This window comes from Copadichromis virginalis, linkage group LG15 (assembly GCF_057382275.1).
Source record: "Copadichromis virginalis isolate Kocher_CV1m ecotype Utaka linkage group LG15, C_Virginalis_male_GT1.1, whole genome shotgun sequence".
Lineage (NCBI taxonomy): Eukaryota > Metazoa > Chordata > Actinopteri > Cichliformes > Cichlidae > Copadichromis > Copadichromis virginalis.
In genome coordinates, this window is record NC_140632.1 from 26656728 (window position 1) to 26683893 (window position 27166).

At 46.3% G+C, this 27166-nt stretch overlaps 1 protein-coding gene across 6 annotated transcripts; it reads right to left on the reverse strand.

The window, feature by feature from the left end:
- Positions 1–5329: 5329 nt before the first annotated feature.
- kidins220b (kinase D-interacting substrate 220b) lies at positions 5330–25365 on the reverse strand. 6 transcript variants are annotated; one of them, XM_085432735.1, is made up of 30 exons: positions 25328–25365; positions 23431–23586; positions 23037–23135; positions 22801–22899; positions 22610–22708; positions 22371–22472; positions 21951–22049; positions 21650–21847; positions 21471–21569; positions 20992–21090; positions 20813–20911; positions 20178–20355; positions 16706–16870; positions 16430–16609; positions 16176–16341; positions 15944–16095; positions 15559–15848; positions 15083–15223; positions 14588–14825; positions 14139–14230; positions 13724–13868; positions 13390–13552; positions 13137–13315; positions 12781–13016; positions 12080–12205; positions 11573–11602; positions 10017–10154; positions 9843–9941; positions 7963–8193; positions 5330–7882 (listed from the first exon to the last, which is right to left on the reverse strand). In XM_085432735.1, exons 2-30 carry the CDS (start codon positions 23560–23562, stop codon positions 6689–6691), a joined length of 5268 nt encoding a protein of 1755 aa, XP_085288861.1. In that variant the 5' UTR covers positions 23563–23586; positions 25328–25365; the 3' UTR covers positions 5330–6688. The 6 variants fall into 6 exon arrangements, with proteins under 6 accessions (XP_085288861.1, XP_085288858.1, XP_085288856.1 ...); XM_085432732.1 differs by lacking the exon at positions 11573–11602 and having other exon boundaries at positions 14139–14227; XM_085432730.1 differs by lacking the exon at positions 11573–11602.
- Between the last annotated feature and the right edge of the window lie 1801 nt (positions 25366–27166).

The window sequence follows — 27166 nt, forward strand, 5'->3', positions numbered from 1 at the left end:
TCAGCGCCTCTGTCTCATTATTGATCTTCCTGGGATCTGATTGGCTCCTTTAAGAGCCCTGCTGCTTTATTAAACCTTCCATCAGTTTGTAATGTTCATGTTTTTGACTGTTGGTTAGGTCAAACTCCGTTTTCAGTCCACGTCGGGCAGATTTGTGCAAAATGAGCTGCTGCTGTGGACAGACGCGAAGTCATCGATGGTTACAGCCTCGTACGGTGAACACAATTTGTGTCACAGACACAATGAGAGGCCATAGCAACATTTGGACTTTTTTTCTCTAAATGATCAGTAACTTAATTTTTAATTCATGCTGTGATCATTTAGAATTTCTTGAGATTTAAATTTTTAATCACACGATAGAGAGAGAGATATCTATATATAGATTCTTCCATATGTTTCAGCTGGACAGCATAATTGCACCTGAGACATCTGAAGCCTGTCTGTGTAAGTGAAACTTTATTTTTTTCACGTCTGGTGTTTCTGAGGCTGTTTGCAGGCATGCATCACATTAAATGAGATTAAGCTTCCACACTTTGATGACCCCAGTGATGTCTGACCTCTTCTGGCGTTTCCAGAGTGTGAACTAGTCCTCCCAGTTTATCAGAGCAAGGCAGAGCAGGGCATGATGTTTTCAGTGGTCACATGACTCATGTTAACAATCAGTGGACTTCAAAACTGATCATGAAAGAGTCAAGAAGTTAAGATTTTTAAGGAGTCAGAAAAGAGAAAGTGACATCATCGGAGGCACTGTGAGGGTTTTTCCTCACGCAGCTTTAAAAACAGGACCTTCTCTGACCTACAGTATTCCCAGGACCCTTAAACAGTCCCAAAGATGTTATACAAACATGGCCGCTACAGCACAACTCACTGGCCTGTGGACAGTCTTATCATTTTTTTTTTAATTTTTAAAAAATTATTTAAAAAATAAAAAGGACAGTCTGTTATCAGCCAACTCTTGATTATTGTACTACAGCCAGAGACTGTTTGGTACCATCAGATGCAAAACTGGAGTACTGTCTTCTTGGACCATCTGTTAGTACAATGACCTCACAGCAATCATATTATTGGTCACATGATGTCATTAAAATGTTCAAAAAGGCTCCAACAGCACAAACATGGGCCAGAGGTCTAGTCCAGGTGAAATTAGCAGACAGCTAGCAGCTACAGCCACCTGTATCACCATTCACCTGTCCGTCACAGAGACCACACCCCTAATAACGGAATTTTTAAATTAGCTATAGATACCAAAAGAGTTTTTGTATCAGGTGGAAACATATTTATTTCTACTGACTGACTCACTGCTACCTCTGCTAGACGCTAGAGGAACTGCAGCTTTTGTTCTTTTTCCAACTCCTATTGATGTTTGGTCTGAACTTCTAAAAAGCTCTGTCTCAAAATGATGACCTTACATGGACCTTTATCTAACCTCTATTTAAGCAGGAAGTCCCAATGATCTATATTCAAACCTGTTTTAGAGGACTGGCCTGACCTAAGCAGCAACATGTTCATGCTTTTATTACGCACTGTGAAAATGTGTTATCAGTAAATATACAGAGGAGGAGGGATGAAGATGGAGTTTGCTTAGATGGCAAATGGAGAGCTCAATACCTGCTAACCAGGTGTGTGTGTGTCTTGTCACACATTATGGTAATGCCTCTGGACAGTTATTTTAGCTAGTACCACCCTATAACTTTAAAGCCAACGCTCGAAAGATCATAAAAACTGCACGCACTGGTCGGTTTGGCCCAGTTTTAAGGTTCTCTGCAGATTACTCTTCCACTCACATCCACAAACACTCAAATGTTAACAGCTTGGTACTTTATTTGTTATATTGTAGAAATTAATAAAGAAAACACTTTTGAGTTTCATACAAACCAAGCCATCGTTTTCTTTTTTTCTCCACATTTTCTCCACTGGTCAGCAGTGTTGATCCTGAACCAACATAATGATGATAATGGTGACGACACAAGTGTATCAGATACATTATTGTGTTATGTGCAGTAATGTCTAAGGTCAAGAGTACCACAGATTTCAGACACATTACTGGTGTCTTTTCTGAGAAGGTTGGTTTTGATTGGCTGTTGTTTGCAGAGCATAGTTTGTCTTTGTTCAGTTGTTTGCTGGTTGTTAACTCTGACATCAAGGCCTGATAAACAGTCAATCAGAGAGCAGTATACTTTCCTTCACCTCTAGGTTGTTAGAGAAGATCCTCCTTGGTTTTCACCTGTGCATACATCACAGAGGTCGGGAAACGTCTGGGATTTGGAGTGAGCTGACTTCAGCGCATGTCGCTGCTCATGGTCAAATCAGAGGAAACAGTCAGACTGCTCACCTCTCTATCCCCACTACTCTCTGATCAGATGTTTGGCAGCAGATTAAAGGCAGCCGGATCCCCACCGGCCTGATAAATCTGAAGGTTCTGCTCTGGATAATTGAGGCCAACACAGCGGCATTCTGGGTAATGAGAGGACGAGGTCATTGGGGAAGTAAAAATATATTTAAAAATGTGCTTTTAGCAGCAGAAAGAAGCAAAAGTCCGAGAGGCTGAGCAGTGAATCATATCAATAATAGATCAGTGAAGCAGGTCGGCACCAGAAACACTGTCTCTTCCCAACAAACATGTGAGTAATTAACCACAAAATAAATATTGTATAAGGAGCTTGAAAGAAAACCAACTAGACTTCTTTAGGTTTCTTGAAGACGTGTCGCCTCTCCTGCAAAAATCAGAGCTTTGTGAAATCAAAGGTAAAGCTCGTCTTCCTTGGGCCGACTCCACCTCCTCAAAAAGTTTAATGAAATTCAGCCTGGAGGTTTTTTTTATCACTGACGTCTGAAGCAAGAACAGCAGAGACAAACGAAAAGTAACCAGTAAAACATGAAGAGAAACAAACACATAGGAGCCGACGCCGGTACCATCACAGACCACAGTGACTGCAGCGCCCCTGTCAGGCTGGCAGGTGTGGCCTTGTGTCTGGTGAGTTGTGGAGGCGAACATCTGGGATCTGATCTCAGCTCTGATTGGCTTCCTCTGCTGTGTTTGCATATTTTCACCAGAGCGTGAAATCGCACTCTTATCAACCACTCGCTTTTATCTGAAACATCAGAGCAGCAGCCGCGATGCATTCACTGACACCCCACAGGGACTGCCATCAAGTTCATCTGCATAGCAATGCATTCACTGACGTGCATTTTTGAGCTTCATGTTTTAAAAGCATCTGGACTTCTTTAAGTTGCTTGAAGACATTTCACCTCTCATCCGAGAAGCTTTTTCAAATAAGAGGTGAAACGTCTTCAAGCAACTTAAAGAAGTCCAGACACTTTTCTTTCCTCCATCACTGACTACAATGACCTGGATGACTGAGAACCTTCACAGACAAAGTCACCCAGACTTCTTCCTACATTTCCCATCATGCTTCTAACCTTCTTTGAAGCTGATTGAGGACATCTAAGCGTCAACTGACTGATCAGCTGTGTTTACATTTGTGATGTTTGATAAATTAACAACAATAACTCAAAAAATAAAAGAATACAAAATAAAACTTAATTAAATAAAACAAATATCTTCAAACAGCTCATCTGTGGCACCTGCTGGACAACAACTCCCATCTTCCACTCTGCTCCTGCAGTTTCAGAAAAGAGCAGCTGAAGAAGAAACTTCACAAGTCAAAAAAATTGTAAATGAAGAAAAAATACATTGAACAAAGTCAGCATTTAGAAATAAAAAGTGAAATGTGTATATATATATATATATATATATATATATATATATATATATATATATATATATATATATATATATATATATATATACACGATATATATCCAATCCAATTAAATCCAAATATAAATCTGAATTTAAGAAGTCCAAAGAAGTCAAATTAAATATGTGAAGAAAATAAAGTCTTTAAAGTCCAACTTTTTAAAATTATCCTAATGGTTTAGATTTGTTTGCCACAAATGTTTGTTTGCTTATTTGTTTGTGAAGTGGAGACATCAACAGATTTATTTCCTCACAGGAAGTAATTGATGAACATCAGCAGGCTCATTTGGTTCAGTTCATTCCTACATTTCACATCATACCCTCACTTTTACCTGGTTGGCTCAAATTAGAGTCAATGAAGGGGAGAGTTGTGTCATTCCAGTCACTCCTGTGGACCATTTTTTGCAATAATGGCAGATCATGGAGCGTCGCCATAGTTACAATAGTTAGCAGTCTATGCTAGTCATGCCCCAGAGATGTATCAGTACAGACTCCAGGGCCGTGCAGAGATGTTTGAAAGGGCGGGTGCTCAAATTTCCTTCACATCCCCCCTCCCCTGCATGTGTCTGACAGACTCTGAGGCATTTATAAAAGGTCAAAACAGGTCTGTGTCACAATCCAATGGGCCGCTCAGCACTGTGGGAATTATGTGATGGCAGCAAATTCTGCCCCCTGCTGACACGTCTCTGATTTAACATTTAATCAGCTTCAGACTGTCTGATGAACTGCAGTTTTAAATAAAGCACTGTTAAAAACTTTAATTATCCTTCAGCTCCACAGACAAAGGACGAACAGCCTTCATCATCATCACATCTTCACCATCAACATGTTTACCATGTTTCATTGTTGCTGTTTCCTGCTATAGTCCAGGCGGATCAGAGTCATGTGATTGCAGGAGAGGCAGATGTTTGGCATCTTATCACCCATGGTAACAGCATTCCGATCCAGCTGGAACATCCAAACCAGGACACACACACACACACACACTTGTTTTTATATCTTTGTGGGGACATCTAATTGAGATAATACTTCCCCTATGCACTAACCCTAACAGTCAACATGAATGCCCAATTCTAACCCTGAGCTTAAACCTAACCTTAACCTAACTGTAACCCTGACACTAAAACCATATTTTGAGTCTCAGACATGTCTTCAAACTCGTGGGGACAGACATTTTGTCCAGTAACGGCTGAAACTTTTAAAATATTGAAATGTAAATAGTTTATGAAAATATTTTTAAACATTAATTCTAATAAAAATATTTTTCCACTCAAATGAAAAAAGTATAGGGTCTGTAAAATGAAAATAAGAAACCTAGCATAAGTTTTTGGATTTTTCCCTTTAAACTAAGGAAGGCCAAAAGTTAAAAAATCCAAATGAAATACTGAAATAAAAAAATAAACACACAAAAATAAAAAATGTCTTTTAGAAACTGTAAATATTTGTTTTTGCTTCTTTATGTCCAATTTCCTGTAAAAGTTCCTAAAAAGTGTTCAGAACAAAATAAAATATTTATTTATTTAAAATGCTCACTACTGTGTTCATTGTTCAATAAATGTACTCTGATACTTTCAACATGCAGGTTTTTTATTTTTAGTTCACAGAAACATTTTTTCCATTAACTTCGTCCTGAGACAGGTCACATGATCACTGAGAGCGCGAGACACAAACGACAGCGTTACAGAAACATGCTTTTAGAATCTAACACTGAAAACAGCTATATTATTCATTATTTATTTTGAAGGAAACATTTATTTTTGTTATTTTATTCTGAAATCTTAAGATATCTGGATAATTTTGGTATCTTCATTTTCATTTCCTGTCGTTCATAAATGTCCGACAAAGCTCACGTTCACTGCTGATTGGTCAGAATTTTTTTCCTGATGATTGGAGGACGTTAAACTCATCCATGATTTCAAAGATTTTCAGACCAAACGACATGATCACAGATTCACTTCACTGTAAGAGCACCACGTCAGTGTGACACCAAACACAAAAAGCCGATTAAATACTCGTTCACGAAGATCATTGCAAAATAGTTAACAAGGTTTTTTTCTGATTATAACTGACTGCAGTACACCTCAGCAATGGGTGAATAACCCATTTGTAATGCTGAATATCACCAGGGGGCGAAGTGGAAGTCTGCGCTCACCTGTCCAGGTAATTTCTCAGGGTGCTAGTTCACTGTTTGATCAGTTAGAGCAGGTGTTGTTCCAACTCTTTCTCCTGATTGGTCCTTGAAGGATATTCTACTAAACAATCAGGAAGCTCTGCTGATGTTTCTGGACTCACAGGAAGCTGGTGATTTGTATCACCATGGAAACCTTGCTCTAACTGATGAAACACCAGATCATTCCCATTGGCTGGTTTGACCCTAAATAGGTTAGGTGTCTGTCTCTAATTGGCCAATTAGTTTGTGGTGTTCTGACAGCAGGAAGTCACCTCTCTCGCTGTTAAACAATTGGATGCGATGTCAGTGGCGATCGCTTTCAGGGGCGTGAACGATAAGCATCAATAATGAACTCTGTCACGATGTAAACAGGCCGGAAGCGCCCAATCACATCAGAGCAGGACAATAACGACATGCAGCAGCTTCACGTTACGTCTCTACGAAGCTTCATGTTACCTACGGACTACAGGTGAGCATGCACAAACATCTACCATTAACACTGAAATTGAGGTCCTCCAGCAGCCACTCTTCTTCTTCTGCTCAGATTTAAAGTCCAAAACTTCTAAACATATTTTTTCTTCCTAATTTCAGATTTTTGATAATTTTTCAGTCAAATTGAGCTTTTTTTCTTTTTCACTGATCAAATGTTTTTTTTCTTCGTCAAACTCGTCAAACCATTCTAGAGTCCTGATTGGTTGCAGAAGTTGAAAGGCGACTCTCAGTGGACCCTTGGCGCTCTTCCCCTCCTCGCTGTGAGGTCACAGGATGCTCTCACGCTCCTCGCCGAAGGTGACAGTGTCGGAGGACACAGTGCAGATCTCCGGCGGGTCTCCGGGCTTCAGGCCACGCTTCAAGTGAACCACTCTGACGTTCTCGTTGTTTGGCCCCGGCCGAGTAGAAGTTGTGGTGGTTGTGGTGGTCCCGGAGCTCGGGGGGATGATGACCTCGCTGGTGGAGGAGGTGGAGGAGGAGGGGTTGGAGGAGGTGGAGCCCTCTGGGGGCTGGCGGGCGCGGTTGGCCTGCTGGGCATTGGTGTTGTTGTTGAGGGTGACATTGCTTGGCGTGCGGTTCAGGTTGTAGCTCCTGGACGACGGCCAACTCTCCTCCGGGCTGCTCGCCAGCAGGCTGCACTGATCCTCGGAGCAGATGGACATGCGCGCCACCGCCGGGTCCTGCAGGCCGCTGAGGCTGCTGGGAAGGCCACGCTTCTGGGCTAGGCTCTCTTCATTCAGCTCAATCAGGTTGGCCCTGTCCAGCTGCGACAGGTCCGCCTCCTCGTCCTGCAGCGAGTGGTTGGGCGAGCTCTCATTGGACCTCACGCCAGAGTCAGACGAGTCTTTCTTGTCCAGCATGGCATCAGAGAGGTAGTCCTTCCCTTTCAGCGCCAGTGAACCGCCGGGCAGTTTGGGGTCCACCACCTTCTTGCCATCTTTCAGCAGGGGGGCGTGATCCGACTCTTCAGACTCCTCGTCATCGCTGGTCAGCTTCTGGTAGCGCAACCCACCACTGGCCTTCAGCTTGAGATCAGCAGCGCCCTGGAACAGCCCGCCTCTTTCAGCTGAGGACTTGCGGGTGAGCACTGACTTGGAAGACCCGTGGTCACCCTTCTCGTCTTCTTCTCTGATGGGATCTAGCGCCTCACCATTGGAAGCAAAGTCAGTGTTGTCCGCTGCCGGTTTGCTGCTGCTCCTCTTGTTGAAGGATTTGCGTCCATCCTGCTCGGTGCCATCCTTGCTCTTATCCTCAGATGATGATGTCATGAACTGTCCCGGTTGTGGTTGGATGGGCTTCTCCCCAGTGATGACGCCCAACTCCAGCTGGGCCATCTGGGCGATGTATTCCTGGTAGGCATCGCGGTACTCTGCCTGCTGCTTGTCCGTCAGCTTGGAGATGTCATTGGAGGACTCCTGCGAGTTCAGACTGGTCATGCTGGCGGTTCTGTGAGCGCCACCCTGAAGACAGACAGAAAACAACATTCTTCAGCATCAGACCCCTCACATCTGACATCACAGATCACATGTTCTATAGTTACCATCCACGGCATGTTTCCGTGTCGCTGCGGGTCATCCAGTCCCACCGTGCTCAGCTCCTCGAAGCTCAGGTTGAAGCTGTACATTGGTGATGCATCCGTGTTCGGGGCGCCAGCGTGGGGTGGAGCCATCACTCGCCTTACTGGCTCGATGTGACCGCCAATGACGCTACCTTGCTCGCTGGCAGTTTCCTCATGTAGCACCTGGCTCTCAATGTGACGCATGTCCAAAACCTTCAGCAGGAAGGAGGAGGTGGATCTTATTTTAAGTCATTACATAGCAGTAAACCAAGATGTGTTTTATGTGGAAATGAACCCAAAAGCTGCTGCAGGTCACTGAAAACTGTTTTAATAAACCCCAATTTTTTGGTTTTCCACTGCTACAGGGTTTCTGTTTTAGAAAATTCACCTATATGGAGATAATTTTACGCTATTAGTCAGTAATGCTAATGATATTCTTAGCATTAGTGACGCTCTATGGTCCTAGTTTTACTGGACCTCTCTTCGGCCTTTGATACGGTGGACCATAACATTTTATTACTAAGACTTGAGCACACTGGGTATTAGAGGCACTGCCCTCGACTGGTTTAAATCATACCTCGCTGATAGATCCTTATCAGTTCACTTAGGCACCTTCTCCTCTTCCTCTGCTCCGGTCTGTTGTGGTGTGCCTCAAGGATCAGTTTTAGGCCCTATTCTCTTCTCATTGTATTTGCTCCCTCTAGACGCAATCTTTGAAAAATACAATATCGCCTTCCACTGTTATGCCGATGACATACAGATCTATTTTGAACTTACTGACGACCTTGCTGTGTCCCTGCACTACTTTCAAGAATGCATGCGGGAGGTCAAAGAATGGTTCCTGAGTAATTCCCTCGTTTTAAACGATAAGAAGACTGAGATTGTGGTGTTCAACAGTAATATCCCTCGTGCCCAACTCTGTGCTGCCCTGGGTTCCTTTGCTAGCTTTTCTTGTGACTATGTCAGTAACTTGGGTGTACTGCTGGATAGCTCGCTCAAACTCGATAAGCAAGTGTCTGCTGTAGTGAGATCTAGCTTCCACCAACTGCGCCTTATCTCTAAGGCTAGGCATTATGAGGACCTGGAGAAGCTTATTCACGCTTTTGTGACCTCCAGGTTGGATTATTGTAACTCTTGGTACTACGGTCTTCCCTCTTCTCTTCTTCTTAGACTGCAAACAGTCCAAAATGCAGCAGCCCGCCTTTTGACTGGTACCAGGAAATTTTGCCATATTACTCCTGTCCTAGCTAGCCTGCATTGGCTGCCCATAAAGTACCGTATTCAATTTAAAATATTACTCCTTACTTTCAAAACTATTAATAAATTAGCGCCAAGTTATCTTAGTGAACTTCTCAAACCACATACTCCTGCTAGAACACTCAGATCTGCCACTCAACTACTTCTGACCCAACCCAGATCTCGACTGAAGTCCCGGGGTGACCGTGCGCTTGCTCTGGCTGCCCCGGTACTGTGGAACACCCTTCCTCTCGACCTCCGCGCATCTGATTCCATTGCACTGTTCAAATCACGATTAAAAACCCACTTATTCAATCTTACCTTTCCCTCTAGTTAATATTTCTTTTATATCATGCACTTTTATGCTCATTTAAATTCTTGTTTGCTCTGTACCTGTTGCTTTCCTATGTATCAGTGAGTTATCTGCTTGCATACTTAGTACTTACTTTAATCCTATTTCTATTATCCTCCACCTATTCTCTATCTTACTTGTTAAGCACCTTGGAATAACCTTGGTTTTTAAGTGTGCTTTATAAATAAAGTTTATTATTATTATTATTATTATTATTATTATTATTATTATTATTATTATTATTATTATTAATGCATTCACTGCCTGGACTGACCGTTGCCCTGAAGAGCTGCCAGTCTCCAAAGTTCATGTTCATTTCCTTCTTCAGCTCGTCGATGTTACACTGAGACAGAACTCTGCCGTTAACGTTTGCCTGAAAATGAAAAACATTTGTATTTCAGTCTCAGGTCCCTGGCTTTCTGCTTTCCTGTGAAGTTGTGTCACTGACCTTCCTGATGGTGGCGGTGTACTGTCCTATCATGCTCTGGTCGATGCCTTCCATATGCCGCACGCGCTCACAGACAGCCTCTGTGGTCATGGAGCTTAGGAGGACGGGCGGAGTGGCAGACGCAACGGAGGCGGAGCCCTGAACACAGATATATTTCCCAGGGAAAAATATCCAACATTTTTTAGATTTTAATAACAAATGTCATTATTTTCAGATGTGACATCCAGCTGTGAGATGAATAGAAACTTCATCCAAATCCTGGCAGGTTAAAGTCTCAACCTGAGCTTAATGCTTTTAGCTCAACATTTCTCTTCAGTGACTCCACCAGACTAAAAACATAAACGCTAACTCAGGTAAAAGTACACCAGACAGACATGTAAAAGACGGATGTAGCCACTGTGAGATCGCCCACTGATCAGCTTCACCACTGTTAACTTGGTCTTTAGAAATCAGATGTGAGGAAGAGCAGCAGCTCTGAAAATCATCATGCATAATTGGAAAATTTTCTCTCATGCTCAGAATGACCAAAATTTATTGAATAACCTTGTTTTGACCCGATATGAGAGACTAAGCAACATAAGGAAGGTATTTATAAATGTCAGAGGTCATCCCACAGACTTCTATAGAACCAGAAGAAATTTTACAGTGTCACCTCCTGGCGGCCATAAAATCCAAAACAGTTTAAGGCACACGTGACTGCTTTATTTTTTGGACCCAGAAGCTACGTCCATGTTTTGTACTACCTCTGATGTACAGTTTATCTGGATCTGGATAACCATGTCACGTGACTTAGCACAGCTAGCACAGGACTCATCTGTTTCTTTTAGGCCAATTTTTAATTTTAAGATAACTTTTTGCTGAAACGTGGCCTGAAACACAGAAATGTCCCCAATGACGTACAGAAAATTACTGTCCAACAGATGTTTTAAAGCTTTGTGAGCACCTTTAACTCACAGTCAGGACATTTTTTCACCATGCAGAGGTGGGGCTGGGGGAGTTTGGGGTGGTGAGCAGCTGTGTGGGTTAGCAGTGAGGGGTCAAAAGTCAAGTTAAAGTTTCTGAATAGATCAAACAACAAATTTTTGATCTATGCCACTACTACTTTTTGAAGCCACATGCTAGTAGAGGCAAGGTGCATGCTGGGGGGTTGTAGTGGTTGGAACACTTCCTCCTTTGGTCCACAGCATCCGGCTCAAGTCCGGCTGAAGTTCAGATCGGTCACGGCTCAATCACTGGCTCATGTTCATGCTTGGATCTGTTTTTCATTTCACTGTAACTACAAATCAGAAATTTTGCTCCTTAAATAAAAACAGAGCATGCTCAGTTGTGAAGCGAAGTATTTCATAAAAAGTCACTTGTTATGTTTCAAGTGTTCCTGTGGGAACCTGTTGTGTCTGAAACATCCTTGAGAACCTCACAGAAAACTTCTGAGGCCGATTTGTCAGCTGGCTGAACGAGAGCGATCAACACCAAAACACGCGGACGCTTGCTGTGGACACTTCAGGAAGGAAGGAGGGAAAGAGACAAGGAGGGTCATGTTAGGTAAGGTTAAATACCTGCTTCCTTTTCAAAGAAGAACTCTTAGACTGCAGACAGACAGACAGTTTGGGGATGAAAACATGAGGAAACACAGATGAACGACAGGACAGCACAATGATTTCTACTGAAGGCACAGTTTTAAGAAACCGCCACTGGTTCAGTGTTTCCAGAAACCAAAGAGGAGAATAACAGCAGCAGTAAAAGAGGGGAAAACAGAGGAGCCTTCACAGACCACAAGCAAAGAAAACTAAAACTCTGACTTAGACTCTTTCTAGATTTCTAGAGGAAAACCTCTGAGCAAACAAACATCTGGTGGGCGGAGTTTCGAAAAGATTTTATTCTAAAATATTTTATGTTTCTTCTTCACCAGGTAATAAAACTAAACATTTTAAGTTTCAGATTCAAAAACTGAAAACAGACAAGTTTCATTATTTTTTCACATTTTAAGACGAAATATCAGAAAAATAGAACCTTGTTAAAAACGTTCATGTTGAGTCATAGCTTCCAGCTACGGCCGTACTTACAGGAGCGGCGGGAGCAGCGGCATCCCTGCTGAAGGAGCTTTTAGGAGGTGGTCGTGGATGGAGGTGTGGTGGGAAGGAAGCCACGAGTGGGCGTGGCAGCTGGTAAAGATGGTGGGGAAAATATGGCTGAGGGGGAGGAGGTGAAAAATTTAAATAATGTCGGTGGATGTGATGAAACATAAAAAAACCTGTCAAATCAAAGAGCGAATCCCTGCCGCCTGACACCCGGTCAGCGTCAGCAGACAATTGACAAGAATAAAACAGGAATGTAAAACTTTGAATTTTTATTTCAATGTGTTTCATGAACATTTGTGTTTTTTGTCGTTTCTGTTTGTATTTCTGTGCTTTTTTTGTTATGATGTCAAAACTTTTGACGCATTCAAAATAAAAAAATCATCATTAGCTGAAGCTAGCTGAAAGTTGAACTTTATTCAACTCTCTGTGAAGCTTTCTGTCGACTCCTTTTACTCTACGGAGCTGGACGGCAGCCTGTCAGCTGATCGGTGGGCTGTGTGAGACAGCAGGGATTCAGTGAAACAGGAAATGAAATCAAATCAAGCAAAACAACACAAACGATGAAAGGGACTGAGGCGGGACAGTCGTCACGTGAACCGATGACATTGCTACGCTACCTGCTGCTCAGCCACCTACAGGATTCAATGACATCATGAGGTGTGGGCAGGGGCGGGGCCTTTACTCACTCTGTTGTAGAAGGGATGCTGTGTGCTGGCCATGCCGCTGTAGTAGCTGCTGTGAGGTGGCGGGGAGACCACGCCCCCCGCCGGTGGGTTGAAAGGCCCGGTGAAGGACGCGGAGGGCGAGCACGTCGACGACACCTGACTGTAGACTGATGTGGGGCGGGGCTGAGCTTCCTGCAGGGGCAGGGGTGGGTACGTGACTCCGCCCATGTTCATCTGCTCACGGGCAGCGCGAACATCTGTGGAGGAATCTCAAACTGATGATGTCATCAAATCACGCCACGCTCATGAGAGCAACAGGAAGTACAGTCAGCAATACACTGAGCAGTATTTTCAGCAGTACTGAGCAGTACTCGTACCTGCAATGATTTCACGGAGTTTGGGGTCCAGGTTGACGGTGCAAGGCAGGAAGGTGCGAATGTCCCTCGCTGTAAGGACAGGTGTCCGTGATGACAGGAAGACCTCGAAGCTGCGCACGTCTCCGTCGATCTCCAGCAGCGGCTCCACGTCCTTTGTGGTTGGGATGTTCTTAGACACTCTTAGGGAGAGAGGACACACTGATCAGCTGACGCAGTGTCGTTTTACACCTGTGGAGGGAGGGTGACCTCTGACCTCTCATAGATGGTCTTGAGCGTGGCATGGTCAGGGACTCCGTCGGTCTCCTCCAGGTACAGGATGAGCCAGGACGTCCTGTAGGGCCACTGCTCCGTCAGGTTGATCCACGACGCCAGGCGGTCCCAGTTAAAGCTGATCTGATTGGCTCGTAGCAGACGGCCTGGACAGGAGCAGGCGGGGTTAAAAACTGCATTATTATTATGATAATAATAATAAAAATGTTTTTTTAATGAAAAATACTGGAATGAACCAACAAGATCAGCAGGAAGTGGCAGACGGGCTGACGGCAGTCAGACTGTGTCCTGCTAATAATGAAGGTGATGGAGGTCACCTGTGACGGAGACAATGTTCAGCAGCCTCCTCATCGTCTGTGGGCTGATGTCGCTGAACCAATCCTCCGTCACCATCAGCTTCGTCAGGTCGAACGACATCTGACGCGTCACCGAGCGCTGCACCTGGCGGCGCCGGTACGTTTCCTGCAAAGTGCACCACACAGGTCACATGACCACACGCACAAGGGATAGAGTATATTTACACAAGCTGTCAATCAAGAAACAGCAGCTCATTGACACAGTCAATAAACGGACCTGATCACATCTAATCACATCACACCCTTTTCAAATTAAAACCTGAAAAGCAGCTGGATTTAATTCAATCAGAGGAAACATGAGACCACCTACAAGTCATTAGATTAACACACACACACACACACACACACACACACACACACAGACACACACACTCACCCGACGGTTGAGCGTCGTCTTGCTGCCAAACTTGGTTAATTCTCCCAGACTGTGCTGAGACAGCTTCCTGTCTAGCTCCTCATGCCACCCTGCTGACACACAAACAGATGTAAACATTATGTCGTTCTGTAACCACAGACAGAGGTGAGTATGATGTGTGCAGATATTCTGGGATTACAGAATAGCCTCTGCACTCCTGCTCCTCTAATTCATACTTTTATCTTAGTAAGAAAAATAAAACCGAAGGTTTATTTTCAGGTCCAGACTGAATCTGAGTGAATCTCTGTGAGACTTCATCGAACATGATTTCAGAGCAGACGCGGTCACGTGACAGCAGAAGGATGTGACAACAGGCTGCTGATGTCACCTGCACGCTTCATTAATCGGCTACGATAAAAAGCGATGTAACTGCAAGTCTCGTATAACGTAGTCATTGTGTGTGTGGATACCATCGGCGGTGGTGACGTCTCCGTTGGTGGGCGTGGCAGTGCACATCTTCCTGGCGCTGGAGAGGCCCCTGCTGTTGAGAAAGACAGGCAGGTGCACGATGTTCCTCATGTAGTCGTGCCCGTTGATGTTGGAGTCGCGTAGGACGCTGTTCAGGTTCTGGTTGATGGCCTTGATGATGATGTGCGGGTCACTGGCAAAGATGGAGATGAAGGGCCCTTTGGAGAACAGCACACGCACCTGCAGGAGGGACATGCCCACACTGACCATCTGAGGCAACTTTCTGCCCTTTCAAAGTAAATCTGACCCACGTGATGAGAGCTGAGCTGTTCCGACTGATCACATTCATCTAATGAAAACACGATTCAGCTTGACTAAGGCTGTGATGTCACAGCTAACGTTTGCGTTAAAGATGACGATGAGGTCAGACTGTGTCCATGCTTCTGCTCCGTTATCTTTAAAAACACTGACTGAATGAAGCCGTGCGAGCGTCTCACCGTGTCGAGCATCTGCAGAACTTTGTCCTGTTCGCAGGAGTCCAGCCCATCAATGACCACCGCCAGCCTCGTCTGGTGCTGCGTGAACCCGTCGATCGTCTTCGCCATCCTTGCCATCAGCTCCACCTCGTGCTTCAGGACCTGCAGGAGAAAGTGTGCAGAAGCATCAGAATTCAGCTCAGACAGACTCTTCAGTCTCTGAGCTCACACTAACAAACTCAAATGACCACCCCCATGCTCTTATTCTGAAAGTTCACCACAGCACACAAGCTACATGAAGCTTTTTCCTGTGTGCAGAACCAGCCAATTACGTTCAAGGGCTCATTCAGAACCAGGAAGACTCCTGAGCTACACCCTTGCCCCCGCCTCTTGTTTCCCTCCACCAGAGATATCAGAGGATTAAAAACACTGAAACTAAAGACCCTCAGGCTCAAGGAGACCCCCTCGCCGCTCCATAGACTGTGTCCTCTCCTCACCTTCATGAAGCCCTCGCTCTTCAGCTTGTGCATCCTGTTGGCGGCACTGTGGAGCCTCTTCCTCTGCGAGTTCAGCACCGAGTCGGTCACCTGCCACCACGTCCTGCAGTTGAGCAGCAGAGCAAGGCCAACCACGCTGCCGATGGCGATCAGCACCGCGTTCACTGTCCGGTTCTCGCCATCCACCTTGAAGATGGCCAGCAGCGCCATGCCGGTGACGAGACAGGCCAGCACGACGGTGAAGAGGATGAAGGACGGCACGCAGCACGTCTTCTTCCACTTCCTCTTACCTGAGAGCACCGAAGAAGAAGAGATTGAGCCAAACTGGACTTGGGTCAGGTGACCTCAAGAAGCGCAGGCTGCCAGACAGGACGTGATGCAATACCTTGCGTCTCCTCGGTCTTAAACACTCTAAAGAGTCGTGTGGCGAGGAAGCCGAACTCTCGCTCGCAGGCGTCCGACAGCGTGGCGATCATCTCGGCCATCGATGTTTCTCCTCCAACGCTGGACAGCCGGTTATAGTCTGTGAACAGGAACCTGCAGGAGACAAGTGACATCATCATGACATCAGCGTGACATTACTGTGACATCATGACCTCCCTATGTGGTGGCGTTACCTGACGGGCAGCGCTCGTGTGCTCTGCTCCGGAAGCTCCGGCGGGTTCACGAACATCAGCTTCAACAGCAGCTCCAGGTACCCGATGTGCCGCGCCAGGCGGGTGCTCAGCAGCCACGCCCACGTCCAGTTATCTCCCTCCCTCCGGCCGCCAAAGTACACCACCACTACAGAATGTAAAAGGTTATGTGAACACCGGTGGCAGTACAGGAGGTCATGTGTTAACGTGCGGCATAACATCGAAGCGTTTCTCACCAAAGAAGAGGTAAAGCAGGGCAAGCAGGCTGAGGGAGACCGCCATGGCGAGCTTGGGGTCCACACTGAAGCCGAGGATGATGGCGATGGAGCCACAGAGCAGCAAGGACAAGAAGACAACGAGCCAGGAGAACTGAAACAGCGGCTCAATCTGCTGCCCAGCAAAAGTCTTCATCTCATCTGAGGAGAAAGAGGAGTGTCAGTACGTGTTGGCCAGGTGTACCCTTAGTGTAACGAGCGTGGTGAGCCTGGCGAGCGTGGCGAACACGAACTCACCCTCCAGCTTCTTGAGCAGGAAGGACTTGCCGCTGCCCCACTGAGCGTACAGACCCACACAGATGGGCGGCTGCATGGTGGGCTCGCTCAGGATGTCGGCGAGCGCCGAGCTGTACAGATCGTAGCCCAGCATGTCACCGTCCGTCTCCGAGGGCGACAGGTGACCTGGAGGGGGTGGAGACACAGAGAGTCTTTTATTCTTTTGATTTGAGGATCCCTGAGGACAGAACAGATAAAAGTAATCTGCTGTGGCATTGTAATCAGATTTCTGGAGTCAGAATGATTTTGGTAAGATGAGCTGATCGATTAACACGAGCCTGCGGAGCAGTCCCAGCGTGGCTGATTTCACTCTTTGTATCAATTTACAGCAAACATCAAGTCTGAATGAGCAGAGAGTGCAGAGGGAACTCAAGCCTGCAGCTTCTGAACTTCATTTTCTACTCATGACATTATTTCCTGTGAGTGGGTGTAAATATGTCAATATGCTGATGATACTTTACTGTTCATTCACTCACTCTGCATTCAGTAACCATAAATCAGCTCTTATTGCAGATAAACTACAAGTTTTTCCTTCATCTTTGTTTTTTTTGTTTTTGACTGTCCTATTTGGTTCTTTAGCCATCAAAATTGTCTGAAGGCCAACAAGGATACCCAATAGATTTACTTTACCAAGTGGATCATCACAGCCTTGCTGTATTGGTCCATTTGATCGACCTTTGGTGTTATTATTTATTTATTTTATTTTCCGGAAGAGGTCCGACCAAGCCACGGGCACCAGGCCCCGCCACGCAGCCACCGGGAGTGAGCTGGTACATACTTGAGCACCCAGCCCCGGACACCAAGAACCACCAACGCACTGAAACACATCAGGCAGTGTGGTGAGGATAGATAGGCCTCCATACCTTGGAGGGCCTGAGATGTTCCCAGAGAGGTGCAGTCTAAGACCCGACCTGACATATAAACACAGACGAACAGGCACACAGAGACACAAACCTGCATTCCCACCCTCATGCACACATATACGAATACTCAGCACTCACCCAACGGGAAGACAGACACAAATGGACACTGTACACACAATCACACTCCCCAAACATACTCTATACCCCGGGTCCAGGTACCTTCGCCCGTAGAAAGCAACTAGACCCAGGAGATGTTACCCTTTCCCCCGGGATGGAGACAAGCAGACCGCCCCCGGCTCCGTAGCAGCAGGGAGGCCCCGCATCCGGGACCCCAATCGGACGGTCAACACCTCCTCCCAGCCCCTCCGCCCTGATGGCTAGCAGAGAACAGGGGTGTGTGAAGACCCCATACATCCCTTCACCTGCTGATGTGTAGTGTTGCTGCGTGTTGTTCTAAAGTGCATTTAGAACACGGGAGGGCATGGTGCTTCCTGCCAGAGAACAGCAGGTGTCAGCACAGCCCCGAGGTGACATTGAATACACAGACCATCCTCTGGACGCTGTATAACGTGCCCGTTCCCAAGGCCCTATATGTATGTGTTATGAGAGGGTGATAATGTGGATGTGTGGAATAAAATTGAGGCACAAGTGGCCATAAGGGGACAGAGGGGGAATGCCTCCCCTGCACCGTGGTGGTAACCCAAGCCTCCAAGGTCCAGCCAGGGCCCCAGCCCGGAGGCAGAGCACCCCCAGAACCCCAAGCCCCCACGCCTGCCCCAGACCCACCCAGGGCAGCCAGGCTACCAGGCCAGTAACCTACGTCTGCCAGCACAGACCCTCCCCCAGCCCTGCAGCACGCAGTCACGAGGGAAACACCATCTAAGAGCCACCACACCCCCTAACCATTTCATGACCACAACCCCCGGGTTAAGCCCTCCAGGGAAAATGTCCCTAAGTAAGAGAGGAATGCCAAGACCTCTACGTTGGAGAGACCAAACAGCCACTTCACAAGCGCATGGCACAACACAGAAGAGCCACCTCCACAGGACAAGACTCAGCAGTCCATCTGCACCTTAAGGATAAAGGACACTCTTTCGAGGATGCCAATGTTCACATTTTGGACAGAGAGGACAGATGGTTTGAAAGAGGAGTGAAAGAAGCCATCTATGTCCACTGTGAGCGACCATCTTTGAACAGAGGCGGGGGTTTACGACACCAACTCTCTGCCATCTATAATCCAGTTTTGAGATCCCTTCCCAGACGCCTTAACGCCCACTCACATCCCAGGCCATGTGACCTCAGGAAATCACTTAATGGGGTGGGGCTAGGTTTCACAATGAGCTCACCCGAAACTCTGGCTGATTGTGACCTACATCCGTTTTCACACATTGGCTCATGTGATTAGGTAGAGGATCATTAGGGGGTCCATTGTCCCCCTTGGGGGGGTCACTCCCACAGGGCTTAAATCTGGGACTCTCCACCTTTTGACCCTAGAACTGAAGAAGCTTCTCCGATGAGAGGTGAAACGTTTTCAACCAACTTAAAGAAGTCCAGACGCTTTTCTTTCCAAGCTCCTTAAACTACGATGACCTGGATGACTGAGAACCTTCACAGACATGTCCCTAAGGACTCTCCAGATGCCTAAGCCAATCCCTACCTCCACATCAACCACAATAGCGAAGGCAGGACCAAACTACCAGCTGCTGCTAGTGGTTTGATAAAAATTGCAAACAGTGAAGGGGAGAGTGGGCATCCCTGCCAGGTACCCCTCAGGAGACAGAAGCTGGAGGATGTTTGGTCATTTGTTCTGACGCAAGCTGTTGGGGAATTATATAATAATTTTAGCCAGTTTATGAAAGAGTTTCCAAAACCAAATTTGTGCAAAGTTGAAAATAAAAATTTCCAGTTAACTGGAAACGCTTTTTCAGCATCTAGAGACATTATTGTGGTTTCAATGTTTTTACTGCATGAGTAGTCTATTAAATTAAGTAGTCTACGCGTGTTTGTTGATGAGTGCCTACCTTTTACGAAGCTGGTTTTGGTCAGGATGAATTAAAAGGGGGGTTATCTTCTTATCTTTTTGAGAAAGTTTTGCAGATTATTTTGAGGTCTACATTTATAAGGGATACTGTTTAGAATGATCCACATAGTGAAACAGTCTCACAACTTTTAAATATGAGAAAAACTAAGAAGTTTGGTTTCAGCCGAGGATGTTATCACTGTGAGCTGTGCACTGAGGCCAGGCTTTGATTTCTTCATAACACTCTGATCTCTGACTGCAGACTGATCCAGTTATGTGTAACAAGCTGAGGATATCCAGTCTGGCTCCCTGAGCAGCCGCAGCCTACAAAAACACAAAGCACCATGTAAAGCTGCCTCATTACTTCATACTTTCCAATTACAGCTTCTTTCACCTGATTCACTCTTAAGTTTCAGCAGTGAGATCGGCCCAGGTTCATTTAAAGGTTGAAGGAGTGACGAAGAGACTCAAAGCTGAGCAAACATCAACCATAACACTGCGTTTGCGTGCAGTTCAGGCCCACTATGAGGTGAGACAGAAAAAGACGTACGTGCTCCAAAAATCTGCGTCAGGATGCTTTTCTGGTGGCTGCAGTCAACGTTGTACGGCGTCTCTCCAGCCTTGTTGGGGCGGTACAGCAGGCGACCATCTTTGGGGTTCCTGAGGAGGAGCTCGGCCAGGCGCCGGCTCCGCCCCCGGATGGCAATGTGGAGAGGAGTGTCCCCTTTCTGTGAAAACAGGTGTCAGCATCAGGTCCTCTGTAACCTGTTCATTCATTTCACTCTGTGACAAATCTACAGACTAAAAAACAAGCTAAATATTTAAACCTGCTTTTACTTTGAAGGGCAGGTAGATACACGTGATGCTTGTGTCTATGGACTGATTGGTAAATGGTAAATGGACTGATTCTTATATAGCGCTTTTCTACTCTCCCAGAGTACTCAAAGCGCTGTATACAACATGCCTCATTCATTCACCCATTCATAAAAGCACTTCTAAACTCAAGTGCAAACTAACCAACATACACACTCCGATGAACGCATCGGAGGGCAACTTGGGGTTAGTATCTTGCCCAAGGATATTTGGCATGTAGAAAGCCAAGGATCGAACCACCAACCTTCCAATAAGTAGGTCATCTGCTCTATCACCTGAGCCACAGCCACCCCTAGTCTATCTGGCTCTCACCTTGTCCACAGCAGACACCTTTGCTCCTTTGTCAAGTAGTAGCTCCACGATCTCGATGTTCCTCATCTTTGTGGCTTTGATCAGCGGAGTCTCTCCATCCTGAAAGCAAAACTCAGGTTAACCACAGAACCCCACCCCCTACTCTGAGACAGGTGTTCTCAGGTGTGCTGGGCTCTCACCTTGGTGCAGGTCTCTGTGTCGGGGTTACACTGCAGGATGTCTCTCACCATGGTGGCGTTTCCTTTCTCCACGGCCCAGTAAAGAGCCGTCTTATTCTCCTGGAGGTGGAGCAGAGAGATAACATTAGCAACATCACTTTACGCTGCATCTGATTGGCTCCGATCCTCAAGTTCTTCTTTACTGAATGCTCGCAGAGTAACAGCAGTCGTCCTTCTCATCAGAATGTTGAAGACACCAGCAAATCAAAACAGAGACAAAACTGCGGAGGACACCAAGTGCCAAAACAATCAAACCTAAACCTGCAACTGAATTAAGTAATGATGACACATTTATAAAATATCATCTGTGTTAGTCTGACTGCAGCGTGCGTGAAATTGGGAAATGGGAAAGATTTTTCATGTTCATAAACATCTAATGAGCTAAGAAATGAACTCACTGTTTCCAATGTGATGAAGGAAATGTGTCTCCAAAACCTCACCTGCCCTCTGATGTCGATGTCAGCGTATTTGTGCAGCAGAGCTCTGACGATCTCCACGTGCCCGCCCCTCACGGCTCCGATCAGTACCGTATCGCCGCTCTGGAACATACAGGACGCCGTTTAGTTTCCCTGTTATTGAAACCGCGTGTGTCATGTGACGATGCCTGTTGGCGCCTCACCCGGTCAGGGATGTTTACATAGGTGCCGGCATCCAGCAGATCCTGGACGATCTCGGTGTAGCCCTCCTTGGCGGCGATCATCAGTGCCGTATTCCCGTCCTTGTCGGTCATGTTGACGTTGGGGTTCCTCTTCAGCAGCTCCTTCACCACCTCCGTGTACCCGCCCCTCACCGCCACGATCAGTGCTGTCATCGAGTTCTGGGGACAGACAGGAAGTAGTTAACAGAGGTGGGCGCGTATTATTCTGGCATGCCGGCAGTGATGGTGATGATGAAGGTGGTGACGGTGATTAAGGTCGTACCGCCCCCTCCTGGTCAACGTCAGCACCGTTCTCCAGCAGGTGCATCACGCAGTCAAAGTGTCCTTTCCTCGCCGCCCAGATCAGAGGGGTGGTCCCGTACTGTAACACACACACGAAACACACACACCTCTCTGAGCTGCTTTATTGTGAAATATGGCATAGTGTTTGGTGTGTGCTCCTGTGTTGTGTCACTTCCTGTTGTTGTCCATCATGCTACTTATTGTTGTATTGGTGTTATTTTGCAGGACGTTTCCTGTGCAGGTGTTTTTACTTTCTTACTCTCGATTCACTCGAGCCCACAGAGATTAATTTATTTGATGTCAGTCGGATGTTGTGTTGCACTGTTTCCTGTGGTTTCTTGCTGTTTCAGGTCAGGTCATGCAGGTGTGTGTGCTCTCTGTTGGGCTCTCGCCCCCTCACCTTGTCTGAACAGTTGACTTTGGCTCCATTTTGCAGGAGCAGCTTCACGATGTCAGCATGTCCTCGACCTGCGGCCCAGATGATCGGATACACACTGTACTGCTGCGAGGGGCACAGGAGGACATGTCAGCACCATCACTGAAACACTGTGGACTGAAACCGTCCAAAACACAACAAAATCTTCCTGCCAAAATCAATTCTCTCGTCCGTGTGTGTTACCTGTGTTGTCTGTGTGTTACCTGTCCTGTAGTGTTGGGGTTGGCCCCGTGTTCCAGCAGCAGTTTTGCAACCTCCACGCGACCTTTATAAGCAGCCCATGTGAGAGCTGTCCAGCCACCCTGGGACACACACACACACACACACACACGTTAACCCTCGGTTTAGCTACTCCATTCTCTGCACGACATTTCCCATGAGGCTTTGCTCCCACCATATCCCTGTGCTCGATGTAGGCGCTGTTCTCCAGCAGCTCCTTCACCACCTCCACGTGACCCTCCTTGGCTGCGGAGATCAGAGCCGACCAGCAGTCCTAAAATACACACAGACAAGGTTACCATGGAAACAGGAGCCGGCCAACTTGCCCACCTGTCTCCTAGCAACCATAGCACCGGAGGATGGGGGAGGGTTTTTTTTCCTCATTGGTGACAGAGCACTCGTTTCGCTCACCACATCATCCAGGTTGACATTGGCTCCTCTCCTGATGAGCTCCTGGACGATCTCCAGACTGCCCTGCTCGGCCGCCAGCATCAGAGGAGTCTGACCATTCTGCACACATAGGCAAGTACACAAACAAACAGGTAAACAAACCAGAAAAATAAAACAAGCACTAAGGTAAAAATCACTAAAGAATAAAAGTCAAATAAAAAGTGACCAGAAATGAAAATAATATAATACAACAGCATTAATGAACTGAATTCAAAGAAAAACTACAGTACAAACAATGACACTGAACATGAATGTCATTAAATACAGTTAAAGGAGGGATATCTGTGCTCAAATGCTCTAAAATGTCTTCTGACTGTGAAGCGAGCGCTGCCACCATCACAGCGCAATTACATACGTCACTGCGTCCATCCACTTCCTTGAAGCGATCCAGGTGAGCCTTCAGGGCGGACAGGTTCTCCTCCTCCACGTAGCTGAATAGGTTCTGGATGGCCAGCGTGGTCATCTTGATGGACGTGGTAGTGTCCATGTCTGCGGTCTCTCACGGCGCCCCCTGCTGACACAACAACACGGCAGTGAAATGCTTGGCCTGCTGGGTAAAACTGAGCTGAACTTCTGAGATGAAACTCTTAGATTCACTCAGCTGTTGCTCCTCTAACTGCAGCCTTTGAACCTGCTGCAGAAACATGCCGTCCTGTGGTATAAATCAAGCTGCCCCCGTAGCTCCCCCACTCCACCACCACCACCGCCTCATTCCCTCATCATTAGTTTTTATTTGAATTCTGTTTAAAGGACAAAGACGTGTTTCTGCATGTTGTTGTTTGAGTTTATGAGACAAAGAAGATTTTAATTACTGATAAAAGCAATTAGCTGTACTTGAGTACTTCCTGTTTGTCAATAATCACACTGAAGTGTCAGTTTTTCTCCTGGTTTTCGGGACCTGAGCAGCCTGCAGGAGGCGCTGGCAGGTTTAGTGAGAGGCAGCTGCAGCCTGTTTAAATCTCTGTGACATTTCTGTGGTGCAGACATCAGCCAGTGTCTGAAGACAGTTTCCTTTGAAACAAGCTGACCTGAGATCTGCTGGCGGCTCTGCTCTATGCCTGATAAAACAGGAAGTCATCATCTAACGGACAAACCGCCATGAACAGACAGCCTGAGGTCTGTCCACATGAGCGAGCGTTTCCCTCTAATCAGCCACAAACACGCCCACAGCTTTCTGCCAGGAGCCGAGGGATAAAAACAACCCAGGTGAATATGTTCCAGGATTTCTCCAGTCGTGGATCCTCACTTTTACACCTCAACTCATCCTCTTTTACACTAAAACCCATTTCTCCTCATTCGCTGGCTTCTGGAAGCCTACTGAGGGGCACGGCACAGATCTGCTAATCTGTAACATCCAAATAAAATTTTAAAACTGGAGCTTGTTGGACAGTTTGTCTAGAGGCCAGAGGTCACACAGAAGAGTCAGAAAAAGGTCAGAGCTGCTTCAAAGTCCCAGAACAAAGATTGAGATGCCGGCATGAGCAGAGTCACAGATACTGAAATCTTTATGGATTCATACTGAAGAGCAGACAATAACTGTGTCTGAGGAGCAGCTCCAATATGTCACAGAATTCATTAATGTGCTAACAGTGACGTCTTCGATAATCCCACTGTTTACAGCTCAGGACCAGCAACAAATAAATAATAGATAAATAAATACATGTAGATAAATCAGACAATTTTAATCCAGTCACAATAATAATGATCGATTAACTGCGGAGTTTTTTTTTTTGTCTGTAGTTATATTGATTGATCAGGTTTTATTGTAAGCTGAATAAGTAGGTACCTGATGACGTCATTTAATGATTTATGTTATTATGTTGACTCTCTCGGGTCCAGTGTTAATAATAACAACCACACTGTAAATGAAGAAACCGCCATGTTTCCGTGCAGTGGTGTATCTGACCGGCCCGGCTGGTCCCGGTGAGGGCAGCGGACTCTCGGACTCATTACCGGTGAAACACCGCCGCCATGTCACCTTAACAGCGCCGTTATCTCCCGCGGTAACCGGGATAACCTTCACCCATTCACCGCCCGGAGCCCCCACCCCTCCCACCACCCCCGAACCAACCAGCAAAAAGCCCCATATTACACCGGTAGCACTCAGATTTTATGTTTTACCGTCGGGGCGGAAATCAAACCGAATCACCCTAATCTGATTTTTCTGACCGATCCGGCGACGTGTCAATCAAACAGCGATCGATGGCAGGGAGGATGCTGCAGAGAGAGCGACGGGAGCAGAGCCCCTCTACCTTCAACGGAGAATCAGAGTGAGTTCGGGCGGTCCGGGGTTTGGCTCCCGTAGATCAGCGGGTCGGTGCGCGTGTCCTCGGCCTGTGTTCGGATGTCAGCCTGAGCTCACTCTCCATCCCCGACAACAGCAGCCATCTTGATCTGATCAGAACAACAGCAGGAGGCACGGAGACAAGGCAGCCAATCGCAGTCCACCGCCCGTCAAGCGTGCCAAAGCCAGCTCGCCGCTTCCGCTCTCGGCTGCTACGATAAAAGCACACATGACAGCAGTTTCCTGTTAGTTTAAAATGACTTAAAATAAAACACCCGCACTCTAAGCCCAGTGTGTTTTTCACTTCCAACGCGTCTTCATCACACATCACCCCCGACCCCCATCTCCACCCAGCCTGCACTCTCTTCTTCACCTCTGCTTAACCTAACTTACACACCTGGTTCCCGTGTTTTCATCACGCTGTACTTCCTTCAGCTCTGCACATCACCATGTTCTCGAAACTCAGAACTGGTACACGTCTTCTTCATTTCCATCATCCGCTCAATTTCCAGCATTGTGCTGTACTTTTTAAACAGACTATTAAAAAGTCCACCACCCTCTCTCCCAGACCTCCCCATACCTGCACAAGTGTCGTCTGGACCAACCTCCTTCAAGTCAAATCAAGTGGCTTTATTGTCATTCCAACCATGTACAGTGGTACAGTACACAGTGAAGCGAGACAGTGTTCCTCCAAGACTTTGGTGCTAAATATAACAGACAATAAAGACAGGACTACATACAGTGCAAGTGTGCAAAAATTGCAGAACAATTGCAAAAGAATAAAAGAATAAAACAAAAACAGTGCAACACCAGACAAAGCACAGCAATACAGACACAAGACAGCACAGTAGAAAAGCAAAACAATGACAGTGGGTTGTGCAAAATGACTGAGCATTTTGCAAAAGTAACTTGATGTATGAAGGTATACCTGTGTGTGTCAGTCCAGTCACTGAGTGTTCAGGAGTCTGACGGCTTGGGGGAAGAAACTGTTTCAAAGTCTGGCAGTGAAGGCCCGAATGCTCTGGTACCTCTTGCCAGAAGGCAGCAGGGTGAAGAGTGTGTGTGAGGGGTGTGTAGGTTCCTCCACAATGCTGATGGTTTTGCTGATGCAGTGGGTGCGATAGGTGTCTGTGATGGAGGGAAGAGAGGCTCCAATGATCTTCTCAGCTGTTCTCACGATCCATTGTAGGATATTGCAATCCAATACGGTGCAGTTACCGTACCAAACAGTGATGCAGCTGCTCAGGATGCTCTTGATAGTCCCTCTGTAGAAAGTGGTGAGAATGGATGGTGGGAGATGGGCTTTTCTCAGTTTCTGCAGGAATTAGAGATGCTGCTGGGCTTTTTTAGTTATGGAGCTGGTGTTGAGGGACCAGGAGAGGTTTTCCACCAGGTGAACGCCAAGGAATTTGGTGCTCTTGACGACCTCCACAGAGGATCCATCGATGTTCAGTGGACAGTGATCTCTCCGTGCTCTCTTGAAGTCGACAATCATCTCTTTTGTTTTGTCCACGTTCAAAGACAGTTGACTCTACACCAGTCTGTTAACTGTTGCATTTGTGTAGCACTTTTCAAAACACAGAGTTGCAGAGTGCTTCACAGTTTCAGTAAATGCCACACATTAAAGATAAATATACATATTTCAACATACACACATGCATTTATGCAGGGTTGCAAACTATGGGTGAAAATTAAGTGGAAAAGATTAAGGCACAGCTAACCTATAAAAATGAGTTTTTAGCAGGCGTATAAAGAAAATGAAAAACAGTGATCCTGATTGCAAAAACCACAAAAGCACAATCTTCTC

Bases quoted from the DNA above. Each gene is read 5' to 3' on its own strand.
- kidins220b (XM_085432735.1), bottom strand. From the start codon at position 23,562: ATGGACACTACCACGTCCATCAAGATGACCACGCTGGCCATCCAGAAC. The intron at 22,900-23,036 runs GTGAGCGAAACG...TGTGTATTTTAG, and splicing joins ATGTCAACCTGGATGATGTG to GACTGCTGGTCGGCTCTGAT. The intron at 14,231-14,587 runs GTATCCACACAC...TTTGTGTGTCAG, and splicing joins AGACGTCACCACCGCCGATG to CAGGGTGGCATGAGGAGCTA.